Source organism: Protomyctophum bolini (genome assembly GCF_963924005.1).
Source record: "Protomyctophum bolini genome assembly, chromosome: 14".
Taxonomy (NCBI): Eukaryota; Metazoa; Chordata; class Actinopteri; order Myctophiformes; family Myctophidae; genus Protomyctophum; species Protomyctophum bolini.
The window spans coordinates 23,201,346-23,215,943 of record NC_137875.1 but is presented as its reverse complement, the minus strand read 5'-3'; the positions used below and the strand labels follow the sequence as shown (position 1 = coordinate 23,215,943).

At 41.2% G+C, this 14,598-nt stretch overlaps 2 protein-coding genes across 2 annotated transcripts in view; one reads left to right on the top strand and one right to left on the bottom strand.

The window, feature by feature from the left end:
- The window catches only part of slc18a2 (solute carrier family 18 member 2), an 18,242-nt gene extending 16,771 nt beyond the window's left edge, over positions 1 to 1,471 (top strand). The window contains exon 16 of the mRNA XM_080781646.1: positions 641 to 1,471. Coding sequence (XP_080637772.1) covers positions 641 to 748 — 108 coding nt within the window. The 3' untranslated portion in view covers positions 749 to 1,471. The remainder of the gene's footprint in view (positions 1 to 640) is intronic.
- A 4,781-nt stretch (positions 1,472 to 6,252) lies between these two features.
- pdzd8 (PDZ domain containing 8) overlaps positions 6,253 to 14,598 on the bottom strand; it is a 44,180-nt gene continuing 35,834 nt past the window's right edge. The window contains exons 4-5 of the mRNA XM_080782831.1: positions 11,792 to 11,954; positions 6,253 to 10,728 (exon numbers count right to left, since the gene is read on the bottom strand). Coding sequence (XP_080638957.1) covers positions 8,366 to 10,728; positions 11,792 to 11,954 — 2,526 coding nt within the window. The 3' untranslated portion in view covers positions 6,253 to 8,365. The remainder of the gene's footprint in view (positions 10,729 to 11,791; positions 11,955 to 14,598) is intronic.

Here is a 14,598-nt window from a genome sequence, read left to right as displayed (position 1 = left end):
AAACACTACAAATAAAATGCACGCACACACTCACGCACAGTACTGACAGCACACACACACACACACACACACACACACACACACACACACACACACACACACACACACACACACACACACACACACACACACACACACACACACACATTTTGTATCACTCAGTTGCATGCAAACCCCACTCTGGCCCCTGTGTAATGTGTACACCCATCCCCCAGCTTTATTTGCCTGCCTCTTTATCCATTTGCTTGTCATCAGCCTTTGCTGACACCCATCATCCCTCCATCATCCCTCATCATCCCTCATCATCCCTCTCCTGCTCATGACCAGGTTTTAATCCATACACCTCACAGTATCTTCTTAGGTGTCTTACATCATGTCTTACATAGCTACTATTTTAATTTCCGTATAGTGTGTCCAAACATGTATATGAAGAGACAGATAAACATACATGTACAGATAATTCATTGTTTGACAAATTTGTTACAGTATACGCATTCATATGTTTCATCATTCACAAGGACAATAGACTAGACTCACAATGCATGCAAGCAGGGGTGTTGATAGAACTTACCCTGGAAATATTATGATGCTTACCTAGTCTGCCTAATGCATTGTTTTGGTGAAACTCTTTTCTCCTCAGGCCATCTTGATGGACACCAACTGTTCAATGAAAACACGGTCCTACTCTACACAGGGGATGCACTACCAGGGCGATGACATGGAGCCAGAGTACGATGACTATGAATAATGTGACACCATGCCATGCAGGTCAACCCTCCAGATGATCTATTTTGTTGTATTGAAAAAAAAACAGAAAGAAAGAAAGAAGAAAAGAAAAAAAGCATAAGACCCAAGCCGTTTCCATGTGAATGTCCTACGTTCGGTCTTAACTGTTAACGTGTCCTGTTAGCGATCGTACTGGAGTAAACCAAAGTTGTTCTTCTCCGTGCCCTGTCGTTGCAAGCTCTTTTTTAGCCGACAGCCTTATTCAATTGGGGTAAAAAAGACATAATGTGTCAAAAGCAGGGTTTTATTTGATAGTGAAAAGAAGGTGTTCAGCTGAAGTTAGATATAACTTGATATAAGTGTTCTTTATCCATTGGTTTTGAACATGTCTTAATTCTATTGTGGAATATACGTACCGTATGGCGCACCTCACCATGAGCACAGGATCAGGTGCTGGACTCAAAAATAGTGATTCAGTAGTTGACTGTCGTCCCATAGAAAAATGAGACATCATTCTATTTCACTAATAAGACAGCTGCAAAGCTTTCTGCTTTGAGCCAAAATACATCTGTGTTATCTGTTCCTAAAATAAATAGGGAATTAGAATAGAAAGAGCTGCAATTACTGACGTACGGCATACTATAGCGCGCCGTTTTTCATCATTTTTGAGGATTTGAAAAAAATGACGAAATGACAAAAACGATGGGTTATAGCCCATGTTTTTTTTAATTTTGGAATTTGCGGAAATTGAAAATTGCGGAAATTGCAGAAATTGGAAATTGCGGAAAGCGAAAATTGCGAAATTGCGGAAATTGGAAATTGCGGAAATTGCGGAAATTGGAAATTGCAGAAAAATTGCGGAAAATACAACACATTTAGCAGGGCACTGCAGGGAGTTGTGTTGATTTTGACAGAATTATTTTATTTAGTTTTAGTCATAGTATTTTGAATATATTTTCATTCAGTTTTAGTCACATTTTTGTCAACTGAATTGTTTTTGTGTTGGTCTAGTTTTAGACGACTAAATCTAAAGTTGATTTAGTCGACTAAAATGTATTTTGGCAGGCCCTGATGGCACCGTAATGACATTGCGCTGCAACATGTGAGCTTGTAGATCTGCTATTTTCAGCATGCAATCAAGCATAAAATGACATTTAGTTCTACTGGATCTCTTCTCCCCTCATTAACATTTTAGTCTAGTTTTCTTTATTTGTTGATGAAATTGTCAATATATTAAGGGGACACTTCACCCCTTTTGCAACCAGATCTTATTTTAATGATGTTTGGGAGACAAGAAACACTTTCCTAGGGTTTTGTTTTTAAACTTTTTTCCACTCTGTCCTGTGCTCTCCCTTTCCTGTTTGGTCTGGCTCAACTAACTATTGTATTTTTATGAGTCCAACATAGACTTTTTTTTTTACCCAGATGGATTTAAACATTTGAAATGGGTTTTACTGGGTTTGTAATGTTTCTTTTCTGAACTATAGAGCTAAATTGCAAAAGAATCCTGGATCGATTATCAATGGTATTTTGATCAACCATTAATTCCACATCGCCCAACGATATAGCAAGCTTTCAGTATTTAGTAACCAAGTCAAGAGAAAGCAAGGTCTTGAAGAACTTGTTAGTGTTTTTTAATTTTATATTAATTGGACCCTTTAAGTTGGAAAATGCCATTCTTAGCTGCTACAGTATGTCTCCAACAAACTGTTCACTGTTTCAACGCATACTGTATGATTTAATAACACATTTAAAGATACTCTTTGATATCTCATACAATGTTTCTGAGGTCAGACGCAGTATGGTGACGTCAGTCAGTGATCAGGGTTGGTGAAACCCAGGGATATTATAAACACTGTCCTCGACCACTTGATCATTGCTCACGTGATTGGTTATTGACATGTTGGCTGTTACAGATACGGCCACCATCACCCCCTTTCCTGACATATGACCCTACCACAAATTCACTGTTTAACAGCCATTTAGACATATTGACTTGTTAGTACATACTCTGTTCTCTGCCTTAAACACCAGTGTTACAGGCAAGCATGCAGAGCACAGCACAGCAATCAGTAGTTTTTTCAAAACTGTTCAAAGAATGTGCAGATGTACAGGCTCGCAGCATAGCACCAAATGATGCGCTGTGAGCTTGTATATCTTCTATGTTTGAGTAGCCGACACAAAAAAAAGGACACGGTTGCTTTCCATGTTTTAATGGGTTATCAAACACTACTTACAGTATGTTTCAGGGCGACGGTGTCTTCATCAGAGTCAAAACAAGCACAGCAAAATTGTCAAGCTAAAATATGTCAAATGAGATAAATCCTCCCTTTTCATGCAGTATTCACAGAATTTTTTTTCATTGCACCTTAAAAATGTTTTGCATCATTATATTTTGTACATGCTGAGCCCAGTCTACCCATAAAAGGTAGATACAGATTCTCAATTTACTGTACACCATGTGTGTGTACACCATGTGTCATCCTCATCCTAAACCTAAAGAGGGTATTGAATGAGACAGGATTTGCATTATTTGAAATGTCAATTGAGCATTATTCACATAATGGCCATTTTGCTCGTCATCATAGAAATATTTTTTTATTCTGTATTTGACCAATTTCTTGTTATGAATTTGTTGCATAAACAAACATCATGCCACGTTAAAGGGAAGCTCATTTTAAAATGTATTATAGTGTCATTATGAGCATTTTGGTCTCTTCTCAGAAACAACTGAACCCGAGTAATAGTCCATCTTTATATAGGCCTATATTAGATTAAGATAATGAATTAATTCAAACAAAAGCAATTTGTTTATCCATAAAATTGTGGCTTAACCACAGCTTCGTTGCTTTGAGGTCATTAACTGTGTAGCTTTAGTTGGTACATGTTTCTCGCAAATGGGGGTTTACTATTCAAAATTCACCTCTGAATATCTGAAAATCTTTCAGCTAATTTTGTCCAATTTTAAGATCATTTTATTTTGCAAGTTATTAAGTTATGGATGATATATTGTGGAGAATAATATATTTTTGCTCTTGTTTTGTATATCTGAAAAATATGGCAGACATGGACAAACGTGTGTACAGTATGTGTCCATGTTGGTGTGTGCCTTCTGACATATGTCATTGGTTTGTGTGTATAGATTATCAGAAATGTACAAACTGGTACAAAAGCTGATGTTTTATATTCTGGGTTGGTGACCTGGTGGTTTTATGTGAGGTGTGCTGATTGTGTAATATATGTTAATACTAAGAGGGGATGCCATGTCCTCAATTAAATGTATACTTTGAAAAAGCACCAAGGAAGATGTCAGAATGTGATTTTCGATGGCATGAAATCCTTGACTGCACAAAATGATGTCATTGTTTTGTGATCACAATGCTCAAAAACCTTTGCCATGGAACAACTGTATTTTCTTAGTAGGATAAAGGGATTAATGTAGTATAATTTTATATCTTTTGTAGTTTTTCAAATTAAGGTTTCTTATCTTTTACAGAACAATCATAGAGCTTTCGGTGGTGCAGGGGTAAAGTTCCTGCCCACCTCTGTTGAGACAGAGATGGTTGGTCAGGGTGCCTGTATCCTCGGAAACCCAGACGTTTTTATTTCCAGGGAGAAATACTTTAAGGGTGAAACCTCTCACCCACTGACAGGTGAAAAGAAGCGCCTACTCCATGTGTATTGAAGAAGGATTTATGCTTGTCTACGTAAAACATGATCATCAGGTATTATTAAGGAGGAATATTTTTTTCAAAAGTGTACAGTATTTGTTAAAATGACGTTTTATGTGGACACACCCACCAGTTCATAAAGTATGACTGGTTCGCCTGGTGGTTGGTGATCCACCTGAACCTAAGCTGAACCCTGTGGTTTTATGATAAAGGGGGAGGGGTTAGGGGAGGGGAAGATATTGTGATGTCACTATCACTGTTTTCTTTCATTGGCACGTTTGACTGTCAAGGTTTCAGCCCCCAGCAAGAAACCCTAAATAAAAGGGCACATAACGACCACGACAAGGGTCTAATGAAGTACTGTCACCTCAAACACATGAAAAACTGGACAAACACATGAAAAACTGGAAAAAATACAAAAATCATGGCACTCCAGCTTTCATTTTCAGTGTGGTAGGTAGTAATAAAATAGCTCACGTAAGGAAAGGAATGGCCTTTGATAGGGAAATGCCTGATTTGGGGTAACTTGGTTGCGCGACACCAGTGCGCAACCAAGTATAAATCAGGCTAAATGTGTCACGAAATGCCACATGTAGGAGCAGACATGCTATAATCACTATGTCCATCTTACCACTGGGCTCCAATTACTTCACAGATGCTCACACAATGCACTCCACCAGAATGTTAGAGAGATGTCTTTCCTACATCAACGTTACCACTTACCAGAAGGAAATCTTTCCAGAACAGTATGTCAAAGGGGCATCCTGTAGCGTAACAGAAACAGGTGTACTCATTGTACTGTACAAAAAGGAAGAAAAAAAGAAAATACAGTCCCAACATATCTGTTGAACAGCATAAGATTGCCAAAATGAAATTATTTTCGATCTGGGATCGAGAATACTGTTGTTGTGCTTTTAAAGAGTAGCCCATTATTTTACCTAATTTAGTCCTAATAATAATAATAGTAATTCCTGCTATTGTACCCTACTGGCTGCCAGTGAGGAGCCCCCACTGGGAGGACATAACGTCCTCTATCCTACCCCTCCCGTTCACTATTCCCCGTTAACTGCTGCCACCCCAGCCCATAGGAGTAAATGCATGGACATCGTTGACCCTTCTCATCCAACTTTCCTCCCCTGAACACAGCTGTGTGTTTGTACAGACACTCGTCCAAGCTGGATGCACTGTAGATTCGAACCCTTAGCCAAACCACACCAATGATTTGCCATGCAACCATCATGCTCAATGGCAGTTGCAAGGAGTTGCATTGTGTGACATGCTTTTAAATTTGTTTTGTTGCAAGGAGTTGAGACTAGTTGCATTGGTGTGGTTTGGGCCTTACACTCTGCTGTGGTGTGGTTATTTTAACCCACATTATGATAGAGAAAGGTATGGGGGAAACAAAACAGCAAATTGGGACCTTGAAGTGAGCTTGTTTATTTAGGCTATGTACAATTATCATTTCATCACATGAGCCATCGTTAGAACAGTATACAATATCCCTCACACCAACACAAAATAATCAAACAGCAGCTTGGCCTGCTGATGGCCATGGTGTCCAGTCACTGTTAGTGCAGTATAAAACATGGCTGGAGAAAGACACAGGACAGAAGCATGTGATTATGAATTTGGAGGAAGAGCACATACTGTAGTAACAGAAGCAGCAGTAAAAGAAGCATTTAAAGATTAAAAAAATATTATAATAAAACAAAGAAAAGACAAACCAACTGGTATTAGTAAACTCACTCCTCTTATGACTATAACAATAGCCTCCAAGAACTTCAGCTTGAACTGAGAGCAGACTCGACACGGCAGAAAAAACTAAAAAGAAACAGGAGGAACAATTACAGAGTGATCCATTTTAGATTATCAGATTCATTTCCTACAAAAGATATTGCACCAACAAAAATAATAATAATCTTAATTATACAACCACTGAAGAGATTGACAAATTTAGCAGCCAGTAAAGCCAATATCTACAAGTGCGTCACATCTATTGCACAGAAAGGAACACAAAATGTGCCTTCGCTGTTGTCACCTCTGAGGCCCCTAATCCATCTAGCAGATTTCATTGGCTAGTTCCTCGGCCATGACTCAGCTGATTGGAGTTACCGTAGCTACATTAAAGCACATAAGCTAATATAGACAACATCCCTTTTCGCGGCATGTATTCCAGTGGCAAACTGCAGTGGTAAAAGAGGGGTCGACGGGAAGAGTTTTGAAGCTGTGGCTGATTATGATAGCATCATTGTAACAGGCTACATTAATGCTTACATTTCTGTAGACATGTGGTGAGGTGTTGACCTACTGTATGCGTATATACTGTATATATATATAAAACAACGCACATACATTCAAACATGAGAGCAACCCTTGAGAGCAAATGTCACACAATCACATCCTACCTGCTTGAAGCACTATGGTTAATCCTTCTTGCACGCCACACAAAAATGAGTAAATCAGATTTAAAGATATGGAGCACTGTTTTTCTGTTAATATGCAAGCTAAAATTACATTTCTTCAGAAATGGATAATAGAAATCATTCAACCTTACGCCCCAACTCAATTCATACATTTACACAGCGACTCATGCTTAAAATAACATGAAGAGATAACATCTTAGCATCTTAAGGGTTCTAAAGAGGTTTGAGTGAGGTGTGGTACAAACAAAACATAATTTGGCAAGAACAAAACAAAGAAAAACAAAAAGACAAAACAAGCCAAGCCTGAAAAATATTTTAACAGATAAACTACATCACCTCAGGCTGGTTATACAATACATAGTCAAAATGTTTTGGCCTAACACATACAAATGAACTAAATCAAAAGTGATAGGCAATTTATTAAGATTTTTTTTCCAAAAAAATAGTCACCCATTCCATTGCTATTCCATCATAAGTTTGCCTTGCAGTTTGCTGAAAATCTAAAAAAGCTTTGTAAAGAGTAGATTTGTGACTGATTTAAAATGAGATACATCACGTTAAAAAGTGCTCAAAGCAAAAGATATGTATGACTTGACAAAATGACCCAATGTTATGGACATCTGAATACATTTTCTCTGTGTTATTTAAGCTCAATTTATACAACATCACACAAGTGCATTGCTTGCCGACAAGGAAAGATCAGAACTGTTCTTGTCAGCAAGAGGTAAGACACTTACAGTGTAGTATAAATTAGGCATTACACTAGATTCAGATCATGATGTCATGGATGCTGTCAACTTGCAGTGGGCTTGTTACTCACAGCAAACAAACAAAATATCACGGTGATATGATTCCTTCCTCAAAGACCATTTACACACATTTTGCATTTGTATTGTTGGGCTACAGGAATATATTATGCATATTGAATGAAAAATGTGCGTTCTCTTTACAAATTAACTGCTGTTTTGTAACACTCATATTCATATCATGAATACATGTTCATACATGTTCCCTTGTATTCATTAAATATGTGATAGATTCCATTGAACTTCTGTCTACACTACAGCCTCTTTACTGATAATTGAACATCAGTACAAACGCAACAGTAGGAAAAAGAACCTGGTATTCATGGAACTTTGCAAAGAAATATTTTGTTAATATAAGGAAAATATTTAAATATTAAAAGTTTCTGTTTTTTATTATCATAGCACTTACTATTGCTCTGATGGTTTGACACAATGCTATAGGAGGCAGATTACCGTCTCCAAATGTTACATCCCTTTCAAACAGATAAGGCTATGAAATTCTGTTTCTTCCTGTTGCATAATACATGGTGGGGGGAGATATTTTCTGCATCATCTCATTTTTCTTTATGAAAAGATGCAATCATGTCACCTAGTATACAGCTAAATTAACAACTAATGCCAAACACTGAATCCCATTTGACTGATATTCAAAATTGAGCACTAAAACCCCCCAGACCATGGAACTGACTTTGCTGTGAGCCCCAAGCCCAGACCTAAACTCCTCCTTCCTTCTCTAATCCTAATTCAGCAGCGCTTCCACACAGATCTGCTCCTCTGTGATGTCGTCCAGGAGCGGCACCTCCACAGGGCTGCACGTGTCACTGTTGTACACCTCTGTCCCCATGAGGGCCTCATCGTCCTCCTCCTCCTCCTCCAAAGATTCCCCTTTGCTCTTACAACCCTGCTGCTCCACGGGGGAGGTGCTCTCCACCGACTCCAGGTCCTCGATGCCGGCCCGGTAGTGGATCATGAGCAGGGTGAGGGCCTGGAGACGCTCCCCGGACTTGGCCAGGGCGGCTGTGATCAGAGCCTTGCGACGCGCATCGCCGGCCTCTCTCTCCTCCCCGATGAGGGAGTTGTTGTGCTCCAGTTCCTGGTCGATCTCCTGCTGCAGCTTGTCCAGCATCAGCTCCAGCTTCTGCGAGCGCTCGTCTGTTGGCAGCCCTCGGTAAAGGTCGCGGCCGATCTCCTTCACGGCAATGAACACGCTGTCGTCCAAACCGCCTTCCTTGCGTGCTAGTTTGCCGGCGGCAGGCTGTTTGGACGGGCTGGCGCCGCTGGCATACGTCTCGGTATCGCTGCTCTCATTGTCCGAAGTGTTGGGGGTGTGTTTGGGCGAGGGCTCCACCGTTCCGGGCGCCGTGTCGGCCACCTGTTCAACCAGCCGGGTTTTTTGCACCTGCCGCAGGTTGAGCAAGCGGGAGCTGGTGTTGATGATGTGGCGCGTCAGGCCGGTGGTGGCCCGGTTGATGGTGGATTTAGCCTCTGGGTCTGCGCTGCGGCGATCAGTGGCCGCCACGCAGAAGGGGTTGTCCACAAGGCACTTGTCCTGGCACTTCTTGTGGCAGACGTAGGCGCAGACCATGCACTGAGAGGCCGCCTTGGTCCACACTTTCTTCTTGCAGTACTCGCACCATGTGGGGTTCTGGAACTGGGTGTCCTGGAAATTGTGGCGCACCTCCACCAGCTGCATGGAACTGTACGACAAGTCGTCGCGTGCCGCCGAAGAGACGTGCTCCCTCTCCTTGTCCCTGTCCCTCAGATCCTCGTCATGAAGACTCCCCTCTCGTTCCATTTCCGTTGGACCTGCGGGACGCTCTGGCTCACCCTCAGCCAGGTAATGGAAATTCAAGGTGACATCGCCGTAGCACAGCTTCTCATTGAAGCCTTTGTGGGTGCTGAGGCTGCGCAGGGCGGTGCGGCTCACATTGGCTCTGGGCTCCGGAGCCCCCAGCCTAAAGGTGCTCTGGTACTCTGCTGAGGATGTGGCCATGCACTCTAGGGCCACGTGATCAAGTCGGAGACTGGCGTGCCCGAGGCACAGCAGACTGCCCAGCTTAAAGGGGTCTTTGCACCACAAGGCCACGTTAAGGTACTTATGGTTGCTTTCCACCTCAAGCACCACATAGGAATTGGTCCAGCGTGATGTCCGGTTGCGGAACTTGGTTTCAGAGGATTCCCAGAGCGAGTGGCCATCCAGACTGTCCCGTGTGCTGCAGGAGCCGTCTAAAGATCTGTCCCTTGCCAGGTCATGCTTCCCACTGCTGGGCACAGCAGAGGGATTTGAAAGCTCTTCACATGATTCTGCCGGCTTGATCATTGCCTTTGGCTCAGGCTGTCTGACAGGTGTCTTTTCAGGGTTGGCCCCGCTGGCTCCACCGACTGGAGATTTTTCCGGGGACTTCTCCGATGCATTTGTCGCAGTGTTTGAAAAAGTGACATTAGCAGTGGCGGCAGGGTCGGTGCCTTCCAGAAGGCTGCCATCAGGGGAGGTTGACATCAACTTAATCTGAGGTCTGATGGGCAATGGGGGGCGAGTGGGAGGGGGTGGGGGAGGGACAGTGGGGCGCTGTGGAGCATCTGACGGATCACCAGCGCCCTTGTATGGCGAGGGCTTTGGTGAGTCTTTGGACTGGGGCTTGAGAGGCGTCTGGAGACCCACCAGGTTGAGTTTACGATTGAGGATGGGCGATATGGCGCCAAGGGGCTTGGAGGCCAGGTTGGCCACAGTCCTTTTGGGGCTTTGGATTACTGACAGTAGTAAATCATCTCTGATGTCGGTAGCTGAAAAGCCACTGGGGTTTGGGCCACTAGCGTGACTGGGCTTGGAGTCCACAATCAACTCTTCAAACTCGGAGTCCATCTCTTTGCCGTCGGATATGTCTGACAGGGTGGTGATGGGGGCAGGGTCTTCCTCATAGCCTCCTGGGGGAGGAATGGAGCTGGGTTCCTCCACCTGTCCCAGTCCCTCCGGTAGGGTCGCCACTAGGCTTCCAGCTGGAGGGGTCTGGTGACGAACTGGTCTCTCAAACAGCACCACCACCTTGTCTCCAGCCTGCTTCAGTAGTTTGGGCACTTGAACAGAGGATGTGACTTTAACACCTGCCAAAAATAGGAGGTCGTTTTAAAATAAAACAATTTCTCTACCAGTTCCATTCATTTTTCCCCCAATTGATTGATTACCTTACTATATATTTATTCTACACGTTTTATGACACATTTTATGTTCAAGATAAATGATTCTTAAACATTAGCTTCTTTGGCTATTGGTATTGTGGCAATCAAAAACATTTTTGCTATGCAAATGTTATATGGTGATTGGTGAACACTGTTTGCTTGGGTGCCAATGGCTTGGAAACAAAATGAGTTCAGTTTCTTTATAGCATCCTCCCAGTATCCCTGCAGGTTTGGACAGGACCATAGTATACTGTATGTGAGAGGTCTCCTTGGTGGCCACAGCCCCTCCAACATAATCCTGAAGATGTTTCATATTTGACTATTATGGCTAGAATCATAGGCACCGATTCCGTAGGTCACAATTATTACAATATTGCCTAATCCCAATTATTTGAGATATGAAGGTTTTTAAACTTCCTGCTTTGTTCCTCATTTTATCTTAATAACAAGTTCCTCTTCCTCGGTTAGTGACGTGAATGTATTTTAGAAAAGAAGTCTATGATTTGATTCTTTACTTACCGGTAAGTCTATATAAATCCCTATAATAATAAACTACACAAGCTTCTGCGAATATCTTTTGGTGATGTGACTGATTCCATAGATATTACTGGGATAGCTCCTTCAGCCTTGTTAAGTTAAAGATTTCTTTATTGGATGTCTTTTTGTGTTCATTCTCCAGCTCACAACGTGTTGCAATTTTGGGGTATTTGAAAAAGTATTATTCATTTATTTGTATTATAATTCTTTACAGTTGCACCATTGCTAGCTTTCAGCTGACTTGCTTCATACATACACTTAAATACATTTTAAATAAGCAAACAATTCCTTCTAGTTTTCTCTTTCCTTTTCTTTTTAGTCTAGTTTTTATTTGTTGACAAATTGTTGGTACATTTAGTCATAGTTTTAGTCATCATAGTTTAGTTTTAGTCAGTGAAAGAAAAATAATCGTCGTAGTTTTAGTCTACGAAATGAACACTGCATCTCTCACCTCCAATGGCGATGAGGCGATCACCTCTCTGCAGGTCTGCCAGGGCAGCAGAGGAGTTGGGGGTGACCGTCTCAATGCTGACGTGAACTGCGTCGCCCTCACTGGCAGGGACATGTCTGAACGTCATCCCCACACTCCCACATGGCCCCTTAATTACTTCAGTCTGGAAGACAGAGAAACATGCACACATGCACGTACACACACAGAAAAGAAAAACAAAAACCCATCAAATTCACATCGTCCGTCAGCTGTCAGAAATAACTCAATAATTTATTGTGCATTGCTGAAGCCAAACTACAGCATCAGCTGCAGCATGACGAATACTACAATTGATGACCACTTAAACCCTAACAGTCTATATACTTTATTATTATACGTCAAATAGAAAAAAAGGCCGATCTACACACTCACAGAAAATATATTTTCTTTTTTTTTTTACGAAAAATGGCAAAATTCTCTTCAAGTTCACAGAGCTTCACAGCAAAGTGAAAACCGAGAAACTCAGAAGGTTGCCAAGACCAATGCAATGGAGCTAAAGCCAAATTGATATTTTGCCACACAACCTTGTAACTCACCTGAAATAACAGATTTTTGAGTGACAGTGACAAAGTATAAATTAGGTTTCATTCTATGGGAAAAAATGGACGTCTGCAATTACAAATTTCCAAACCCTGGAGGTTACCAGCTGTCACAGAGCACACATATCCCACGGTGCACCTGGTGATTTTACATCACAATCTTTTAAGCATTAAACCACTTATACTTTGTCTCATGACACGTGCGTGTTGTGTACAACAAATGCCTTCTGTAGTCAGTCAAGTTTTTGAAAGAGAAGTCAAAATATGTTCGGGCCTTGATGACATTTTAGACCAGAGGTTCACAAACTTTCCCATGCTAAGGACCCCCGCATAGCCATAGGCTCTGGCTGCAGCACCCCTATTGCTAAATCACTTTTTAGAATACATTAGCAAAAGTGTCACATCGCAACATGTTGGGTGAACTTGGAGATGGAGATCAGCTATTTTCACTATTCAAAAGTTTTTTAACTTTTGAAAACATTTGAAAATGTTTTAAAGTTATCACAATAATGACATGCCCAAAATAAGGATGCCAGGTTGAAAGCTGTTAAAACTAGCACAATACACAAAGATGTTAGAGAGGTGAAGGCAGGGGAAAAGAGAGGGCGGCATTGAGAAGAGCAAGGTAGGTGTCTCAGACTCGGAGAAACAAAAGAGATTGAAACGATGTGTGGGAGACTGAGACGAACGACTGTAATTTCCCCTGCTGTCATTTGTTATAGTTCTGGGCGAAGGCAGTGATCGAGTTAAGGGTGGCCATGAATAACCAGATGATCTATACAAGATGCCAAGTAGGGGAGGGGCCGAATCACTTTGAAGCTGAGGGATAGCCTTGATACATTTTGATAAAAAACCTAGCGGGTTTGAAGTTGGAGGGAAATTAAAGAATTCGGCTTCCTCCATTGTACAATAATAATCGAAAATGCTTCATACATGAACGCAAAACAAATGCATCTTCTACAACATGCTTGTGTACTGAATGCTGATGCCACTAACTTAAAGGATCACTTCACCTCACTAATGATAAAATGGCACCATTTTTTTCTACTCAGTCTGTGTCTCATAGGAGGGCTGTGGGCACTTTTTACAATTTCTTTTAGGTTTTCATTATCGTGAGAACGATGGCTTCCATTTTCACATTGCAACTTTTCAGGACTAGAAAGCCTGCAGTTTTTATTAGCTTGTATTCCCCATCGATGAGGTCACTGGAAGACGGTTTCTGAACTGCCCACAGCCCTCCTATGAGACACAGACAGAGTAGAATCATTTTTTCATGATTATTAGTGAGGACCTATTATATGAAGATATGTTGAAAAGTGGTGAAGTGGTACTTTAAAGAATCTGCAATATATGAAATTACATCTGTTTATGAATAACTATACATGCTCTCCGTAGAGCGCTGGATAAAACTAGCTTCATGAGGTTAAAGAACATTACCTTTCTCTAGCTCAGGGCCCCCTGCCCTTTCATCTGTGAGTTGACTTATTCATTTAACACTGGCGTGTGGCTCCAGGCTAACCTGATCTACCATCTTCCAGAAGACCATAACAACATTGAAGAGGCAACAGGTGGTGGTGAGCAGGCAGTGGAGGCTCAAGTACTGTGTTCAGGTTACAACAATCAGTAGCGTCACACACTGCCAATTACATTGTAGATAGATACTCTGTCTTTATGTACGTTGTTGTTTTAACCCATTAAAACCGGGAAAGCATCCGTGCCATTTTAGATTGAGCTACGATGCACTATTTATGAAAAAACTTGACAATGTGTGCAAATCGTTGCATATATATATATATACAGCTCCATCTCAATTAATTAGAACATTGTGTAAAAGTTCATTTTCTTCCGTAATATAATTAAAAAAGTGAAACTTTCATATTTATTCTCAATTCATTGTGCATAAAGTGAAGTATTTAAAAGCGTTTTGTTTTAATCTTGATGATTATGGAGTACAGCTTGTGAGGGCTGTGATCTCAGCCTCACATTAAGTGAAGACTCTTCAATCTCTACACTCTGATTTTTCCTTCCTTCTACCTTCTAATATTATCATTTGCAATAATTATATGATAAAACACAAATAATTAACTTTTATACAATATTCTAATGAATTGAGATGGAGCTGTGTGTGTATGTATATATATATATATATATAAACTCCAATATTTGCTTCCGGGGGTCCATGGAAGTGGCCAAACACATATTTTGGGGGGTCCTTACCTTGAGCACCAC